Below are 15,935 nucleotides of genomic sequence, written 5' to 3' on the forward strand. Positions count from 1 at the left end.
ACTGGGCTTGTCCTGCTTTAAGGGCACTGTGCTGCCTTAACAATAAGAGTCCGAGGGGTTAGTCAGGTAAAGCACAGAGAATCTTGAAAACAGAGAACGACTCAGATGTGTGGAGTCTGTAAGATCTCAGCTTTGAAGGAATTTTTGAAATTAAAAAATTTTAATTAAAAATGTTAGTTTATCCATGGAACTTGACTTTCCTCTGTAACAGTGGTTTTCAGAGTGTAGCATTCCCCACTGGGGTACAGTTTGGTTGGCATGGTTCCTGGGGAAGGGCACTAGCATTTAGTTGGGGGAAGCAGAGGTGCCAAGTGCCCTGCAATGAGCAGGACAGTCCTAGACAACAAATAATTGTCCTTATATTTCAAATTTCATGTCATCTGTAGGACCTACATGAATATTTATTGGGACATTCTAAAGAAAAGAAAGAGATTGGTTCTAAATTACTATGTATAGAAATTCTGGTTATTATTTATAGCACTAGTTTTTATTCTAATGTTCTGTGTACTCCCACCTACCCATTACCCACCCCCTCCCAACCTCTCACCTCTGCTCTTTCATCTTCCTGTACTTCGCATATGTAGTGAAATTATTTCTGATCTTATTTCACCTACAGCTAAACTTGTCCTAAATAAGTTGGTGTAACCATCTGAGTGTTTTGTTGTGTCTTCTAATGAAATTGTGCCTGAGAATTTACTTTATTATTATAAATTATTAACTTATAACTTACCTGTTGTAAGCTACTTTTCTTTTGGCATTATATTGATTTTTGAAACCTCAGAATTTACATACTGAACTACCTGTTATCAATTATTTTCCTTTGGGGCATTACATCGACTTCATAAAATTCAGTGTGTTAAATGGGTTATATTATCTATCAACTTCATCTCAGCATTATAAAGGGCATGTTATAAAATACTTATATACAGTTGACCATTGAAAAATGTGGGGGGTTGGATCACCAGTCCTCCATGTAGGTAAAAAAAATGTGTATAACTCACAGTGGGCCCTCTGTACATGCAGTTCCTCTATGTCCGAGGATCCTGTAGGACTGTACTATAGTTACTGAAAAAATAGGAGTATAGGTGGACCTACGAGGCCCAAACCCTTGTTGTTCAAGGGGCAACTGTATTTATTTAGGTGAGGGGTGTTGATTTTTTGATAAGGTTGAGAACTTCCAGTCTACAGCGACCCCACAGAATGGTTGTCCAGCTTGCGCTCAGTCATCTTTGGCGATAGGAAGCTGCTGTCTCTGGAGACAGCTCTTTGCATCAAGCCTTTATGTTGAGCCAAGACGCCTCTCTCTTAATATCCGGTGCCTAGTCCTAGGCACACCCTTGAAGTTCTATTGGTACAAGGCTAAATCCTCTGCCAGATAAGATCCTTGAGATATTTGGAAATAGCTGTCCTTTCCTCCCAACTCTTCCCATGCTAACCCTGACCAGCTCCTTTGACTACTATTCTTAAAGTTTAATTTTGTGTTAGTTAATCATTCTGTTTGTTCCAGTTTCCTTATATTTCTCCTATACGGTAGTGGGAGACCCAGAGCTAAGTGCAGTAATCTTGATATATTCGAATCCTCAAAAAGCGTGGGACAGACCACCATAGTCTTTTTTATTCTGGGTTGATTGCATTAGTGGTTTTGTTTTGTTTTGTTGTTTTTGCCAAGGTGGGGCGGGAGGGGTTGGGAAGCAGTGGCATCGCACCACTGGGTGTGTGGATCTTACTGTCACCTCAAACTGCAGGTCATAGTCACTTGTGCTAATGTGGGGTTCTCCCTTTCTCTCGTTCCTTAGCACCTCTCCCAGATGTAGAACCCCAAATTAATCTACAGACAGCTGATGTCTGTCTGAATTGAAATGCTGTTATCCAGGATGTTATTTATCCCTCCAAAAGTCCAATGAGGCCCCTGTTTTTGTTTTTTTAATTAATTTATTTATTTTTGGCTGTGTTGGGTCTTGTTTCTGTGCAAGGGCTTTCTCCAGTTGTGGTGGACAGGGGCCACTCTTCATTGCGGTGCGCGGGCCTCTCACTGTCGCGGTCCCTCCCGTTGCAGAGCACAGGCTCCAGACGTGCAGGCTCAGTAGTTGTGGCTCACGGGCCCAGTTGCTCCGCGGCATGTGGGATCCTCCCAGACCAGGGCTCGAACCCGTGTCCCCTGCATTGGCAGGCAGATTCTCAACCACTGCGCCACCAGGGAAGCCCTGAGGCCCCTGTTTTCATTCATGTCAGTGGTGAATTTACTGGTGAGGACAAGCCTTAAGGACGAGCACTGCATTAAGCTGTTAACATCTTCCCTCCAGGTTGAAGTTGGAGGTCAGCTCCCAGCTCCGGGTTGAGGCCAGTCAGTTGGTCAGCACGTACCTCTTGGTACAGTGGTTCAGTGCTTTCTGTAATGAGTCTAATCATAGAAGCATCCATCCATGTCTAGGCCACATTTCTCAATCTTATTCATAAGCAGATCAAGAGAAACTTATCCAGTGCCTTTTAAGTACAGTTACACAGTGGTTACCTAATTTCCTTGATGCACTGGAACAGTAACTATGTCCAAGAGGGAAATTAGGTCAGTATAATTTGGCTAGGCCACCATTCTCTGAACTTCCTCCCCTCTACCAGCCCTATACGAGAGCCACACCAGACCACGCAGGCCTCCCTGTGTACCATGTATTCCCTCCCGATGGCTCGTACCATCCTCATTCTGCCTAGTGAGACCAACCTCTTCTGCATTCAGGATCAAACTCCCGTTGCTCCCTCATAGTCCAGCTCTGGCATCATCTGTGGAGCTTCCCTGACTCTCCTTCCCTTCCCGGGAGAGTAGTTGCTTCCACTCTGTGCTGTGTGGTTCCTTGTACCCACCAATATCGGACCACTCGTCTTACCAGCTGGTGGGTGTCCGTTGCCTGTTCCACCTGAGCTTCCTGGCCTGTGAGTGCTGTCTTCATCTTTGTATCTCCAGCAGAGTACTTGGTCCATGGTAGATGCTTCAAAAAGGAACCTGCTTGTTTGTTGTTGTTCTGCTGAATGGTTGGTTTTCTGTGAACATTCTGGATCTCAGGGTTCACCGTCTCCTCTTCTGAGCCCTTGCCAAGCTGCCTTTAATGATCACGTCTAAAGTTTTGCTACAGATCTATGTGATGTTCTCCAGTGTGTAATTTGCACACTCCCTTCTCTATTTTGTTGAAAATTAAAAAGTATTTGCCTCTTGTCAGGCTTTTGGCATTTTCCACATATTCAACAACTCCTGACCCTGCCAGTGATGTTTTAGAAATCTCATTTGCACGTTCTCTTCCTAGAGAGAACTTATGAAGTGATCTGTCTAGCCCAGAGTTGATTCTTCATTTAGAGTATCTAGGAGATTTGATGAAACCTCTGTACTCATCTTAGGTAAAAGAGCACTGAAACCCACATTTGTTTAATTCTTTTCAGGTCTAATTTCATTTCCCTAGGCAAAGAATAATGGAGTAAGAGTTGATGAGGTCTCCAGTCATTTTGCCATCCATTGCCTTTGTCCCATTCAAGTGATAGACCACTGGCCTGTCCTTTATCATCACCTTGATTCAGGCATAACTTTTTAGTTCTTTGTTGCCATTAAGTTCTGTTTTCTGTTGCTTTGCTTCTGTGACACACATTTGTTTATCTGGGAGCGTTATCTCCTAGATGCTCCCCCTACATGTTTGTGGCGGACTTTTGTTCTATTTCTGTGTCTTTCTTCCCAGGTTTCTTGTTAAAAAGAGTATTCAAATTTCTGACCTTGGTTAACACTGATATTTGAATACCCTTTACGTGTTTAGATGACAGTATGGCTTTGAGAAAGACTGAACACCTGTCATATTTCAGTATAAGTCTAAGTATTTTCTAGGAGGAAATGTCTGCATAGAACGGTACATTTTGGTCTGTTCCTTATGTGGACAAATTTAGTGTGACCAAGCCTTAAAGCATGTTGTTGTCATTATTTCATTTGTATAATAGGAAACCTGTTGTTGGGAAAACAGTTGATGGACATCATGGGTGCTCGGGTGTTTTTCTAGTCCTCGCTGGTTATACCTGAATGAACAAGGAGCTGCAGTGTAGATGTGAAGCCAAAAAGCCACACTGGGCTGTGGGTCCACACTGGTTTGATGTAGTTAGGGAGTCTGGTAGCTCTGTCCTTAAATCCCTTCTAAGTGGTGTCATGGGGAGCATCAGACATTTGCTGGTGACACAGAAAATACTTTGTCTTCAACACAGCTCTTATGAGGTAAGGATTTTGTATGTGCCGGTTTCTTTTGGTTTTTTGTTTTTTTGAATAATGAACTGAATGTAGGTTTAAATTGACCATTCTGATTTAAGATTACAAAATAATATTTAAATAGAAGATACATCTTGTGTTCCCTCATACACCATAAATGCAGGAGACTCTTGTAATTATGTTAATACACCGTAAATGTAATACACCGTAAATGTAAAAATGTAACACACTGTAAATGCAGGAGACTCTTGTAATTCAGTGTTTGGACGAGTCTATTGATGTGAGGAGAAAGTCAGCATTAAATGAAAAAAGGGCTTTTAAGAAGCCCATTATAACCACTTATAATGGAAAATGTAGTTCCCATTAGAGACTGATTTAAAGGAGCTCTGGCTCTTCACTGAAGCGTGAAAGCTGCTGGGTGATGCGCTGTGCAAATCACTTTTATAGCCTCCTTTGCTGATCTCTTTCTGGTTAATCCGTTGGTGTGCCTAGACCTGAAAGAACTGCATCTGTCTTGTTTAAGAAATGTATAAATTCCCAGAAATTTAAAAGAAACCAAAGATTTGGGTATTTTTTTATTTATCAAAGAGAAAATGGAAAAAGAGCTCTGCCAGTTCTAAACAGACACAGCAGCACCAGATGTCAGTTCTCGGATCATTTAATCTTTTCCTCTTGTACTTATTTTTGTCAATATTTTTCCACTGGAACCACATATTAGTTTCTGGCTCAGCTTGCAATATAAAAATTTTCCAATTAGATTGTTATGACTTCATTTTTATTCATGAGGGGAAATCTAATAAACAGAGATCATCACATATGGTGGCATGCAGGAGAGGAACTTTAAAATAAACCACCTGGCCCAGGGCAGGGCAGAAAGCCAGGGTTCTAATTCTATCTGGAGTTCCAGAGAGGCTGGCTTGAACCTACATTCTCCATTTCCAAATAATTGTTAATTTGGGAGGAATCCTTGGATTGATATCAGTTTGCCATATAATTGATCTTATCCCCAGGACTGGATTAATTCCTTGCTTAGCTTTTATGTGGCTTTTCTGCCTAGTTCTGTGTTAGGTATTTAGGGAAGTATAAGGAAAGTATGAAACATGATGGTTTTTGCCTTGGAGGAGCTTTGGTTTGTTTGGGGCTGAGGAGGGTAAGTGAAGTGGCATTGTCACACGGCGTACGATTAAGTGCCTCACAGTAAGTGATAAGTGACACGTGAAGTACGCTTACACGGCCAAGAGAGAAGGGCACACGAGTGGTCGGGGGAGCAGAATTGGGCCCTTGTGCTGGATCTGGTCAGAAGGAGTGTAGCAAGGTTACCTCAAGCTTGGGAAAAGAGTAAGGATTAAGGTATAGAGTTCGGGAGGAGCCCAGTGGGTTCAGGCCACATGTGAAATGGAGGTTAGGAGAGTTGGACACTTGGCCACTGTCTTTTCTTTGTTACCACAGTTCTTGAATGAGTACTTCCCTCATTCATTGAGGCATGGCTTTCATCCCCACTACTCCACTGAGGCAGTCCTATTGGAGGTCTCAGTGACCCCCGTCCTACTCATGGCCAGGTACATTTGTCCTAACCTGTAGAGTCTACGCCGAGGCGTTGGAGGCTGCTGATTCCAGACCACGCTTTCTAACTCATCTCCAAATGCTTTCTGGCTCCAAAGGTTATCGAAAGACATTGAAATGTACACCAAACTGGATTTAAATCTCTGCTCCACCAAGGCTGGTAATGTTGAACTAGGGAAATTGGTACCTCTCAGCCTCAGTTTAATGGAAGTAAGGATACCTAACTCATATTGTGGGTGTAAGGATTAAAAGAGAGAACATGGGGATAATACGTTGAAATAGTGACTTAACAGAAGGTAGGCATCGTGGTTGGTTTTCTTTCTCTGCCCGGTAGCTACTCTGCCCATCTTGCCCTTTTCATGCACATACTTATGCTCAGGTATTCCCTCTTTCTGGAATGCTGTCTCTTTTTCCTCTTTACTTATTGAAATCCTCACCACCCTAGAAGGTTTACTTTGTCACCTCAATCAAAATTGAACTTTGTGTCTTCTGGTTTCTTAGTGTCATTGTTCAGACAGCTCCAGGTTACTAACTCCACATTTTATTGTGGAGTTAGTTTAACCAATTGTATCCCATTGACCTGACACGCATCTTAATTTCCCTACTGGTTGGTAAATCCCTTGAGGGCACCACCATGTCAAAGCCATGGAGATAAAGCAGTAAGAGTTGAAACTGTGTCATCCATTGTTTCCATACAGGACCCTGTGCATAGTTGTCATGCCTGCAGGGTGTTATCGTACTGTTTTTGTTTTTTTTCCCCTTAACTACAGCCATATGTTGATAATTTCTAAATCTTTTTCTCTAGCCCTCGCTGCACTCCTGTGCTTTACGTGAAATCAAACATCTGGTGAATGTTTCCAGTTGACTATCCCATGAGCACTCAAAGGCAGCATGTCCAAAACTGATCTTTCATCTGTTTCTGCCCCCTTCCTCCAAATGCATGCCACTTCCTGTAGATTGTATCATATCTGTAGTTTCACAGTCTACCCAGTCCCTGAAGCAGAAACTTGGAAAGCATTTATCATTCCTTTCTGTCCCATGTTGTCTACATGGAATGAGTCACCAAATCTGAACTCATTTGCCTCCTAAATATTTTCTGAACTTGTGCCCCCTCCTTCTGTGTCAAATACTGCTGGCCGAAGTGTGGGCCCTCCTCTCTCTACTAGTTTTACTGTAATATCTTTCTAGTGCGTCCGTTTTCCCCGTTCTCGATCCTCTCAAGTCCATCCTCTGTGATCTGTATGTGTTACACTCCCTCCTCCCCTTTGGTGATGTCTGCCGGGAGTGGTGCCCTTGGGCCAGCATGATCACTTAGTGACACAGGTGCCGACAAAGGTGCAGGGAAGGGGGTGGTGGCACATAACGCATAGCTAGGATCAAGTTCAAACTCTTCAGCATGACATGAAAGGTCTTCATGACCTTAATCTTGCCTGTGTCTTCATCCTCATCTCCCACTGTTGCCCTGCTTCACATTTGATCCTGGAGCAACAGAGAAATATTGTGTCTCCTTGCTTTTGTTCAAGCTGGACTTGCTTCCTGTACCGTTTAACCAGGAACCCATACTCACCCTTGAGATCTTGGTGTATGTGGGGATTGCGGTGAGGTGGGCCCTGCATAAGGCTAAGTGTTCTTCCTCTAGGCCCTGTGCCTTCTTCATAGTGATTTGTATCCCATTGACCTGAAATCCTAAGTGTCTCCCTTGCAAGACAGTAAATTTCATTAGGCCAAATATCATGTTTTATTTATCTTTGGTCTCTGATACTTATCACAGTACCTTCCCTGTAATATATGTTGTGAATTAAATTGTTTACGGAGTTGAGATGGATTAATAAATAATTTTGATTAATGAAAATTCTTTGCTTTTACTTTGAGACTCATTCAGGGTGAGAAGACAGATTTTAGGAAAGGTTAATGCTGTGCAGACAGTTTAGATTAGTGAACCAGGCAGTAAGTAGATATTGGGAAATTTTGAGCAGGGGCATGGCATGATGAAAGTGATATTTAAGGAAGATCGATCTGGAGACAACCTCTTATTACAGGTTTAAATTAGGTTGCTTCTGGGAAACTTAGGTGAGGGTTGCAGGGGTGGGAAGGAAGGAGTGACAGAGAGAAGCATATAAAGCCATTCTGAAGAATAGCTTCCTGAGGCTTTGTACTTTCATTTCCACATTTGCTTAAGTGGGACGTACTCGCTGGCATGTTTCCGAAGTAAAATAGAGCACTGATTTGTTTTTAAAGAAAGAACATTCTTGTAAAACACCTAAGTGACCCATTTTTCCTCATTATGTATGAGACATATTTGTCATTAACGGCTTCAAAGGAGTGATTATAAATTCAGAAATTAAAAAAAAATTAGCTTCTGCATAGCTAGCCTAAAGCCTTCTAAAGTCAGTGGTTTTTGTTTTAGCATGTTTTGAAATAATTGTTAATTATGAGGAAAATACTTCAGTTTATTTTTCCAGCCACTTTTTATTTTATAGTTTAACTCTTCCATTCTAACTGTAGTTTCCTGCCCCCCTCCCCTTCCCACGGGGGCATTTGTATTTCATATATGACTCATGTGACTATGCTTACTGGTTAAAGTTTAGCTTCCATTTGTTGGGGCCATGTAGCTCCACCCTGCTTCATTCTTCATATTGCCGTTATAAACTTCTTAATTTACAGTCACTTTGTTATTTTTTTTCAGGGTGATGACTCATTGATTAAAAAGGAATTTTGCAAATATTTTGCACTTTTGATTGCATATTATGGATACCAAGGAAGAGAAGAAGGAACGGAAACAAAGTTATTTTGCTCGGTAAGCATTCATTTTGCAAATTTATATCAGAACTTAAAAAATGTTTGAGGGGACTTTGTTCTTAAAGTATTACTTGGCATTTTGTGATTTGTGACTGTTCGTAAACAGAGCAGGTAACCAGTAGAAGTTAAATGCACTTTGTTTCATCCTTTTTCTTATTTACACTAGAGAAGTAACATTTGATTGGTTCTTCTCTTTCTGTCCTTGACAGTTCTCTCAGGCCAGTACTGCTCAGGGAATCTAACATTCTATATGCATTGCACTGCAGATTGCTCAGAATCCTGTGTTTAACAACCTACATTGAATTTTAAATCCTAAGTACTTAGTTCCTGCTGCTCTGTAGCTTAATTAGTTGAGTTATAACTAAAACTCTATGACATATTTAAAGCTTATTACTTTGTGGGGTGTCCATTACTAAAAAGTATTTTTGTAGGTAAATGGAATGGATGAAATTGTATCATTGCAGTACCTGTCATTTTTAAAGCTTGAACTCGTCCAACATATGTACATGTGTTAGTATCTGAATAGGAGTAATCTACTATATTATTGGTTACTATTTACAGATTTAAACATCTGTATGGCAGCCACTCACTAATCATAATAACATGAATGGTTCATTAAAACATTTATAAATCATTTTGATGGCTGGAATGTTTTCAAACTCAGTGCGAGAACATAGGCTTAAAATGATCATTATGGTCTCCTAAATTGAAATACTTCTTAAGAACTAATTCAGTCTCACCACATCCCCAGCCCCAATATTCTTGTTAAAGATGCACTTCCCGTTTTCCAAATGTAAGTCTTGGAAACTGAAAAACAAAGTTTTTCTTTGATGTTTTTATTCAGAAATTAAGCTAGGTTTTAGATTGTTAAGGAACTACTATGTGCCAAGTACTTTACTTATTATTTCATTTATCTTCAATATAAACTTGTGAAATAGGTTTTCTCCCTGTTTTATTAATGAGATAACTCAGAAAGTAAGTATTTTGTCCGTTTCATGTAGTGTAAGAGTCAGTATTCAAATATAGGGTTGTATCCAAAGGACATGTTTCACTTAGTAATAGTAAACCATGAATAAGAATTTTTGGAAAACAAGAGTTATACTATTAATTTTAGTGAATTATTTTTTCCTATTAGGACCCCAGAGAGTAGCAAGATTGTTTGGGGAGGGAAGAAATCAGGCATCTAATGGGTGAACCATTGAAAGATAGGACACTTAGAATAAACAAGAACTAAATGTTTATTCTGAGATAATTGTAGATTCACATGTAGTTCTAAGAAATAATACAGAGATATCTTATACCTTTCATCTAGTTTCCCACCTTACATAACTATTGTATAATAAATATCACAAGGAAATTGACATTGATACAGTCCATTAACCTTATTCAGATTTCACCAGGGTTTACAAGCACTGAAGCACTCATTTGTGTATGTGTGTGTGTGTGTGTGTGTGTGTGTGTATTTAGTTCTGTTCAGTTTTATTACGTGTAGATTTGTGTGGCCACCATCACAATCAAGATACAGAACAATTCCATCAAAAATATCCCATGTGCTACCCTTTTGTAGCCATATTCACCTTCTTCCTTCTGCCCATCACTCCTGACAACCACTAATCTGTTTTCCATCTCTATAATTTGTCATTTCAAAAATATTATATGAATGGAATCATACAGTATCTAATGTTTTGAGATTTTTTTTCACTTCATTCAATTCCCTTGATATCTTAGTCTATTCGGACTGCTGTAACAAAATACCACAGACTGAGTGGCTTACAAACAACAGAAATTATTTCTCGCAGTTCTAGGGGCTGGAAGTCCAAGACCAGGGAGCCATCATGGTCAGGCTTTATGTCTGGTGAGAGCCCCCTTCCTGGTTCATCAAAGGCCACCTTCTCACTGTAACTTCACGTGGTGAAAGCGGCAAGGAGCTTTCTCAGGCCTCTTTTATAAGTGCACTAATTCCATTCATGAGAGTTCTGCCCCTCATAACCTAATCACCTCCCAAAGACATCCATCTCCTAATACTGTCACATTGGGCATTAGGTTTCAGCATATGAATTTTGGGGGTACACAAACATTCAGATCATAGCACTTGAGATCTGCCCAAGATGTTGTATGTATCAACAGTTTGTTCCTTTTTATTGCTGAGTAGTATTCCATGTTATGGATGTATCACAATTTTTTAACCCTTCACCCATTGAAGGACATTTGGGTTGTTTCTAGCTTGGGACTGTTACAAATAAAGCTAGGATCATTTGTGTAAAGATTTTTTTGTGAGTGTCAGTTATAATTTATCTGGGATAAAGGCTCAATGGGATGGCTGAGTCGAATGATAAGTACATGTTTAATTTTATAAGGAACTGCTGGACTCTTTTCCAGAGTGGCTATACCATTTTCTACTCCTTCCCGTCTGCAATGTATAAATGATCCAGTTTCTTGGCACCCTCATCAGCATTTGGTATTGTCACTCTTTTTTATTTTAACCATACTGAGAGGTGTATGGTGATATCTCATTGTAGTTTTAATTTGCATTGCTTTAATGACTAATGAGGTTCAACATCTTTTCATGTGCTTATTAGCCATCTGTCCATCTTCTTCAGCACAATGTCTTTTCATGTGTTTTGTCTGTGTTCTAACTGGATTGTTTTCTTACTGTTCAGTGTTGCGAGTTCTTTATACATTCTAGATACTAGTCCTTTGATATGTGGTTTGCCAGTATTTTCTTTCAGTGTGTAGCTTTTCTTTTCAACTTGCTAAAACAGTCTTTTGCAAAGCAAAAGTTTTAAATTTTAATTTTAATGATTCAATTTATTAGTTTTTCATTTTATGCATTGTGCTTTTGGCATCAAGTCTAACGACTCTTTGCCTAGTCCTAGGTCCTGAAGATTTTCTTTCATTTTTTCTAAATATTTTATAGTATTATGTTTCATACTTAAGTTGGTGATCCATCTTGAGTTAATTTTTATATAAGATGTGAATTTAGGTCAAGATTCTCTCTCTCTTTTTTTTTTTTTTTGGCCTAGGGATGCCTCTATATAGTGATTTCAAAGGCTGTAGTGCCTTCTCAGTTTGCTTCCAAACTGATTCTAACAGTAAAGGTGACTGTGGTTCACGAACAACCTGCTCATGGCTAACCATGTCTTGCTCCTAAGATGTAGAGTGAGGGGAGCCCCTTAAACTGAGAATGCAAGATGAAACTTCTGGAAGAACAGCATACTTTTTTCAACTCAGAAATACAAAATTTAATTGTCATGCTTGCCTTGACCTCTTGTGAAAAGTATTCTAGCAGTGAAAAAGAAAAACATATCCAAAAATGGAGAGTGATCCTAGGAGCATAGGGATAGCAGGACAAGGCCAATAGCCAGTGGTACCATTAAAATAGTAAATCACCGTGACTAGTTACTAGGAAATGAGAGAGAGAGAAAAAAGATAAACCTGCAGTTTAGCTACTGTAATGCAGTTGCAGCCCCAAATGGTCAAGCTATTAAAAGCAAAAAGCAAACAAACAAACAAACACTCCAAAAACTTTATTATCAGAAAAGAGGCAGCCAAAGTTATAAATCTTTTCAACTACCTCTGACTAAACTGTGGAATTCCATAATGTGGAATTCCATAAAGTGGAATCACCAACTGGACCTGCCTGAAAGCTGGTTTCTGACAACCTAGGGCAGTTTGCTCTGGAGTGTGTGTATACGGGCCCTCCAAGCAAGATCTCTAGGGAGGAATATAAAGAGTCAGGCCAAGGGTGCAGCCATACCACCTTACGCAAATCTCTGCTGGTGTGCAGAGGAGAGCAAAAGGAAGATTTGCCCTGATTTCTGCCTGCTACCACAATGTGTATCAGAAATCCTAAAAATTGCTTTTAACCCCCCCATCCCTTTACCCTTCTGATTATTTAAATAGTCTCTGTTTTCTTCGTGCACTATTTCACCCTGGGGTTTCATAAACATTGTATGATTGTATGTAGTAAATAATCCTTTACCTACCCCCTTTGTTGATGGTTCTCTCTCTCTCTCTCTCTGACGTTAACATCAAAGCAAAGTTTAAAAGGCCCCATTTTAATAATTTTGGATTGAAATTAGTGATTCGAGGATCACCCAATACTTTCTTTCTTATAATTTATCTTGAAATATGCCTGTGTAGATCTACATGGACATGTGAGTCAGCATCACTACTAGATAAATCTATTCTGGATAAGCCCTACGGAGTTTTCAGGATCTCCTGGCTCTGCCCCACCTGGTTTTCACCATCTTCAGTGTTTTGTACCAGTTGTTTATTACAGATCAAATGATTCATGAGACACTTTTCCATGCTTTTGCAAATAATTTGTATATACAAAATTAGTATATTATATATGTGTGTATTAATTCCTTGATACTTGACAAGTCTTGAAACCAAATGAAAAACTGAATTATTAAAGCAAATTGTACTTTCTGTACTATCCTCTGGAGTGATCGTTATTCATTATGGCCCCTGCTCCCTCTTTCTTCCCTTGTAGTTAGAATGCAGGTATTTTTTTTTTTCAGAAGTGCTACAAGGGCTCCCTTCTTCCACACTCATTTTGACATTATTTGGCTTCTGCAGAATTTAGTACCCTTTTCGTGATTTTTGTGTAGGTCCCTTTGTGCTTTTTATATATATGTTTCATCCCCAAATATGATTTGACTGCTGTGGAAATTTAGACTCAAGGGGTTTGAATAACTTCACTGAGATTACACAGCAGGTGGGTGAGGCAGCATTTGTGCCCAACCCTGTCCTTCTCCATCCAGAGCTTATGCTCTGAATGCTGCCCAGGGCCACGTGGCAGCTCAGTGGCAGGATGGCGCCCATAGAACACAGGTTACCTGACCTTGTGCTGCTCACATCGTGGGTTGAGTAGATTTCTGTGGGCAGTCCTGGCAGCTTAACATTGATTTATACCACTGTAAATTAATGTGCAGAAATGCATCCTGGATTCCAAAGATCTAAGTTATAAGTGACCTTTTCTAAAAACAACTTGTTTATAACTTGAAGACATCCCATAACCCATGTCTTATATACTTTATCCATCCGTAATATGGTTAATGTCAGACTGTTAACCAACCAAGGCAATAGGAAACATGCAGTCTGTATACCCCACCTGTGTAAGTCAGTGGTTTGCATTACAGTGATCCACTTTACACCCTAGGATTGCATCTTGTCTAAAAAGAGTAGCTGCCCATAATAGAAATGAATGCAGAGATAACATCTGGACAGAAAATCTCAGCTTGCCCTCTTGGTCAAGTCCAGAGTCTAAGATCCAGCGGAAGGTGTCACCTGGATGTGCCTGGCCGGTTGATCTGCAGCACTGCTGAGGACAACAGGGAGTGCTCCCAGCTCCAGCCCCATGGAGGCAGTCTTTGAACCTTAGGGGAAGAGCCGTCTCTTTGTGGTACAGCTGGGCTAAGAATGCATATACCACGTGGGAGGAGTGGTGTGGTGTGAACTCTTGCCCTTCCTTTAATAAACAGTCTCTAATTGTTTTTTCCTGCTAGCCAAGGACCATTAGAGAAGAAACTTAGTATGTCCCAGATTTGAGGAAAAACCCTATTACTACCAGTTGTTGGATTCAGACATTGTCATATTGCAGAGTTTAATTGAGTTGGTATATGAAAAGCAAATAGACCCGTTTTAAGTGCTTGGTACATGTTAACTCTATACCTTCTTAATATTTGGTTAATGTCCTCTCAGTTTTACTACGCCTACTGATTCTCAAGTTAATAATAATAACACTTGTGGTGCTCTATAAAGTACTTGCATGTGCACTCCCTCATGTCAACCTCACCATGACCCTATGAGTGATAGAATTGCAGGTGATGAATCTGTAGTTCGGAAGGTTAGATAACTTGCCTCCAGTCACTTAGCCTTTAAATGGAGGGTCTGGCCCCTGAACCCCAGTCTGCTTTGTCTGTATCTCTGATTATTTTTCTTCATTCTATGTTGTATCAGTTTAAACAGCATTAAACATTAATTTTTACTTTGTCTGAGAGGGGGATTAGAACATATTCATAGCATCATAAGTAGGGGAAGTTGTATATGGATTTGGAAGTAAATGTTCTAGTTAACTTTATTGGAAACCATATCTGATTTCAGCTTCTAAGAACCACTCTAGAGGGCTGTTGGCGCTGTTAGGGACACATGCCTGTAGTGATCCATAGTCCTATCCAAGGACAGTCTCGTGTGTGACCTTCTGGGCTCCTATTTGCTGTTTATGTGTTTACAGTCATTCTCCCCCGAGATGGGCCATCTGGAGGGAAGGGACTCAGCAGTAGTTCAGTGTTCTTTCCTTGTGCCTTGTTAAGTACTGGTTGACATATAACAAGTGTTAAGTTTTGTTTTTTTTTTTGTGGTACGCGGGCCTTTCACTGCTGTGGCCTCTCCCGCTGCGGAGCACAGGCTCCGGACGCGCAGGTTCAGCGGCCATGGCTCACGGGCCCAGCCGCTCCGCGGCATGTGGAATCCTATCGGACCGGGGCGCGAACCCGCGTCCCCTGCATAGACAGGCGGACTCTCAACCACTGTGCCACCAGGGAAGCCCGTTAAGTATTTTTTGACCAACTGACAGATTGAGAATATTTAAAACAGCTTCTTTAATGTAGGATATAAATGGTTTGTGAGTCTTAATTTTTGTCACTATAAATTTTTCAGTATTCAGGAATTTTATTAATCTTAAAAAAATTGAAAATATTTTAAAACCATTTCCTGTGAAAAAGCTGTGTGTGCCTTATTTGAAAATATTACTAATTACCAAGTAAATGCTTGCCTGAGCTGTAATGTCTTTTAAGGCTTATGTTTCCTATTTTCTTGATTTGAATTCAGATCAAGTGGCTCTTAAGGGAATATTTACATATTGCTTGTCATTCATTACTGGGAAAAACAGCCATGGCCAAGTTTGACCTGCTAATGCTTTCAGGAAATCATTAACTTTTTTTTTTACAGATTAAAAAAAAAATGCATATAAACATTTAGCCATTAACAGTTAGACTCATGCTTTTGGCTTCATTTTTAAAGAACAGGCAGAGTTACTTGATTTAATTCCATGGAGAATACTGCTTTTCAAGCTGTAGGTTACCAACCCTTTGGGGCGTCATGAAATCAATTTAGTGGATAGGAACCAGCATTGTTTTAATGGAATGGAATAGGATAGATCAATCTGGACTGAGCTAGACTGAATAGAAAATATCAGCATCTGTTGTATGTAGTCAGAATAAATAATATTTCATGAAAATTTTCTTTTAAATATTTATAAGGATGTTTATATTGAATCACAATTAAAAATTTATTTTTATTTTGGGCCATATTTAACAATGACTCATTGATTTAGAGG

The 15,935-nt window shown here is 40.0% G+C and overlaps 1 protein-coding gene across 4 annotated transcripts in view; it reads left to right on the plus strand.

The window, feature by feature from the left end:
* Nucleotides 1-15,935, plus strand: part of NCOA7 (nuclear receptor coactivator 7) — a 144,390-nt gene that overhangs the window by 17,049 nt on the left and 111,406 nt on the right. For all 4 annotated transcript variants that reach the window (XM_089921981.1, XM_022555930.3, XM_022555938.2 and 1 more), the window contains exon 2: nucleotides 8,478-8,588. In XM_089921981.1, the coding sequence (XP_089778107.1) occupies nucleotides 8,539-8,588 (50 nt within the window). In that variant the 5' untranslated portion in view covers nucleotides 8,478-8,538. The remainder of the gene's footprint in view (nucleotides 1-8,477; nucleotides 8,589-15,935) is intronic.

Source organism: Delphinapterus leucas, chromosome 12, assembly GCF_059928025.1.
Source record: "Delphinapterus leucas isolate spDelLeu-1000000601 "Yukka" chromosome 12, BTC_Dleu_Yukka2, whole genome shotgun sequence".
NCBI classification, from domain to species: domain Eukaryota; kingdom Metazoa; phylum Chordata; class Mammalia; order Artiodactyla; family Monodontidae; genus Delphinapterus; species Delphinapterus leucas.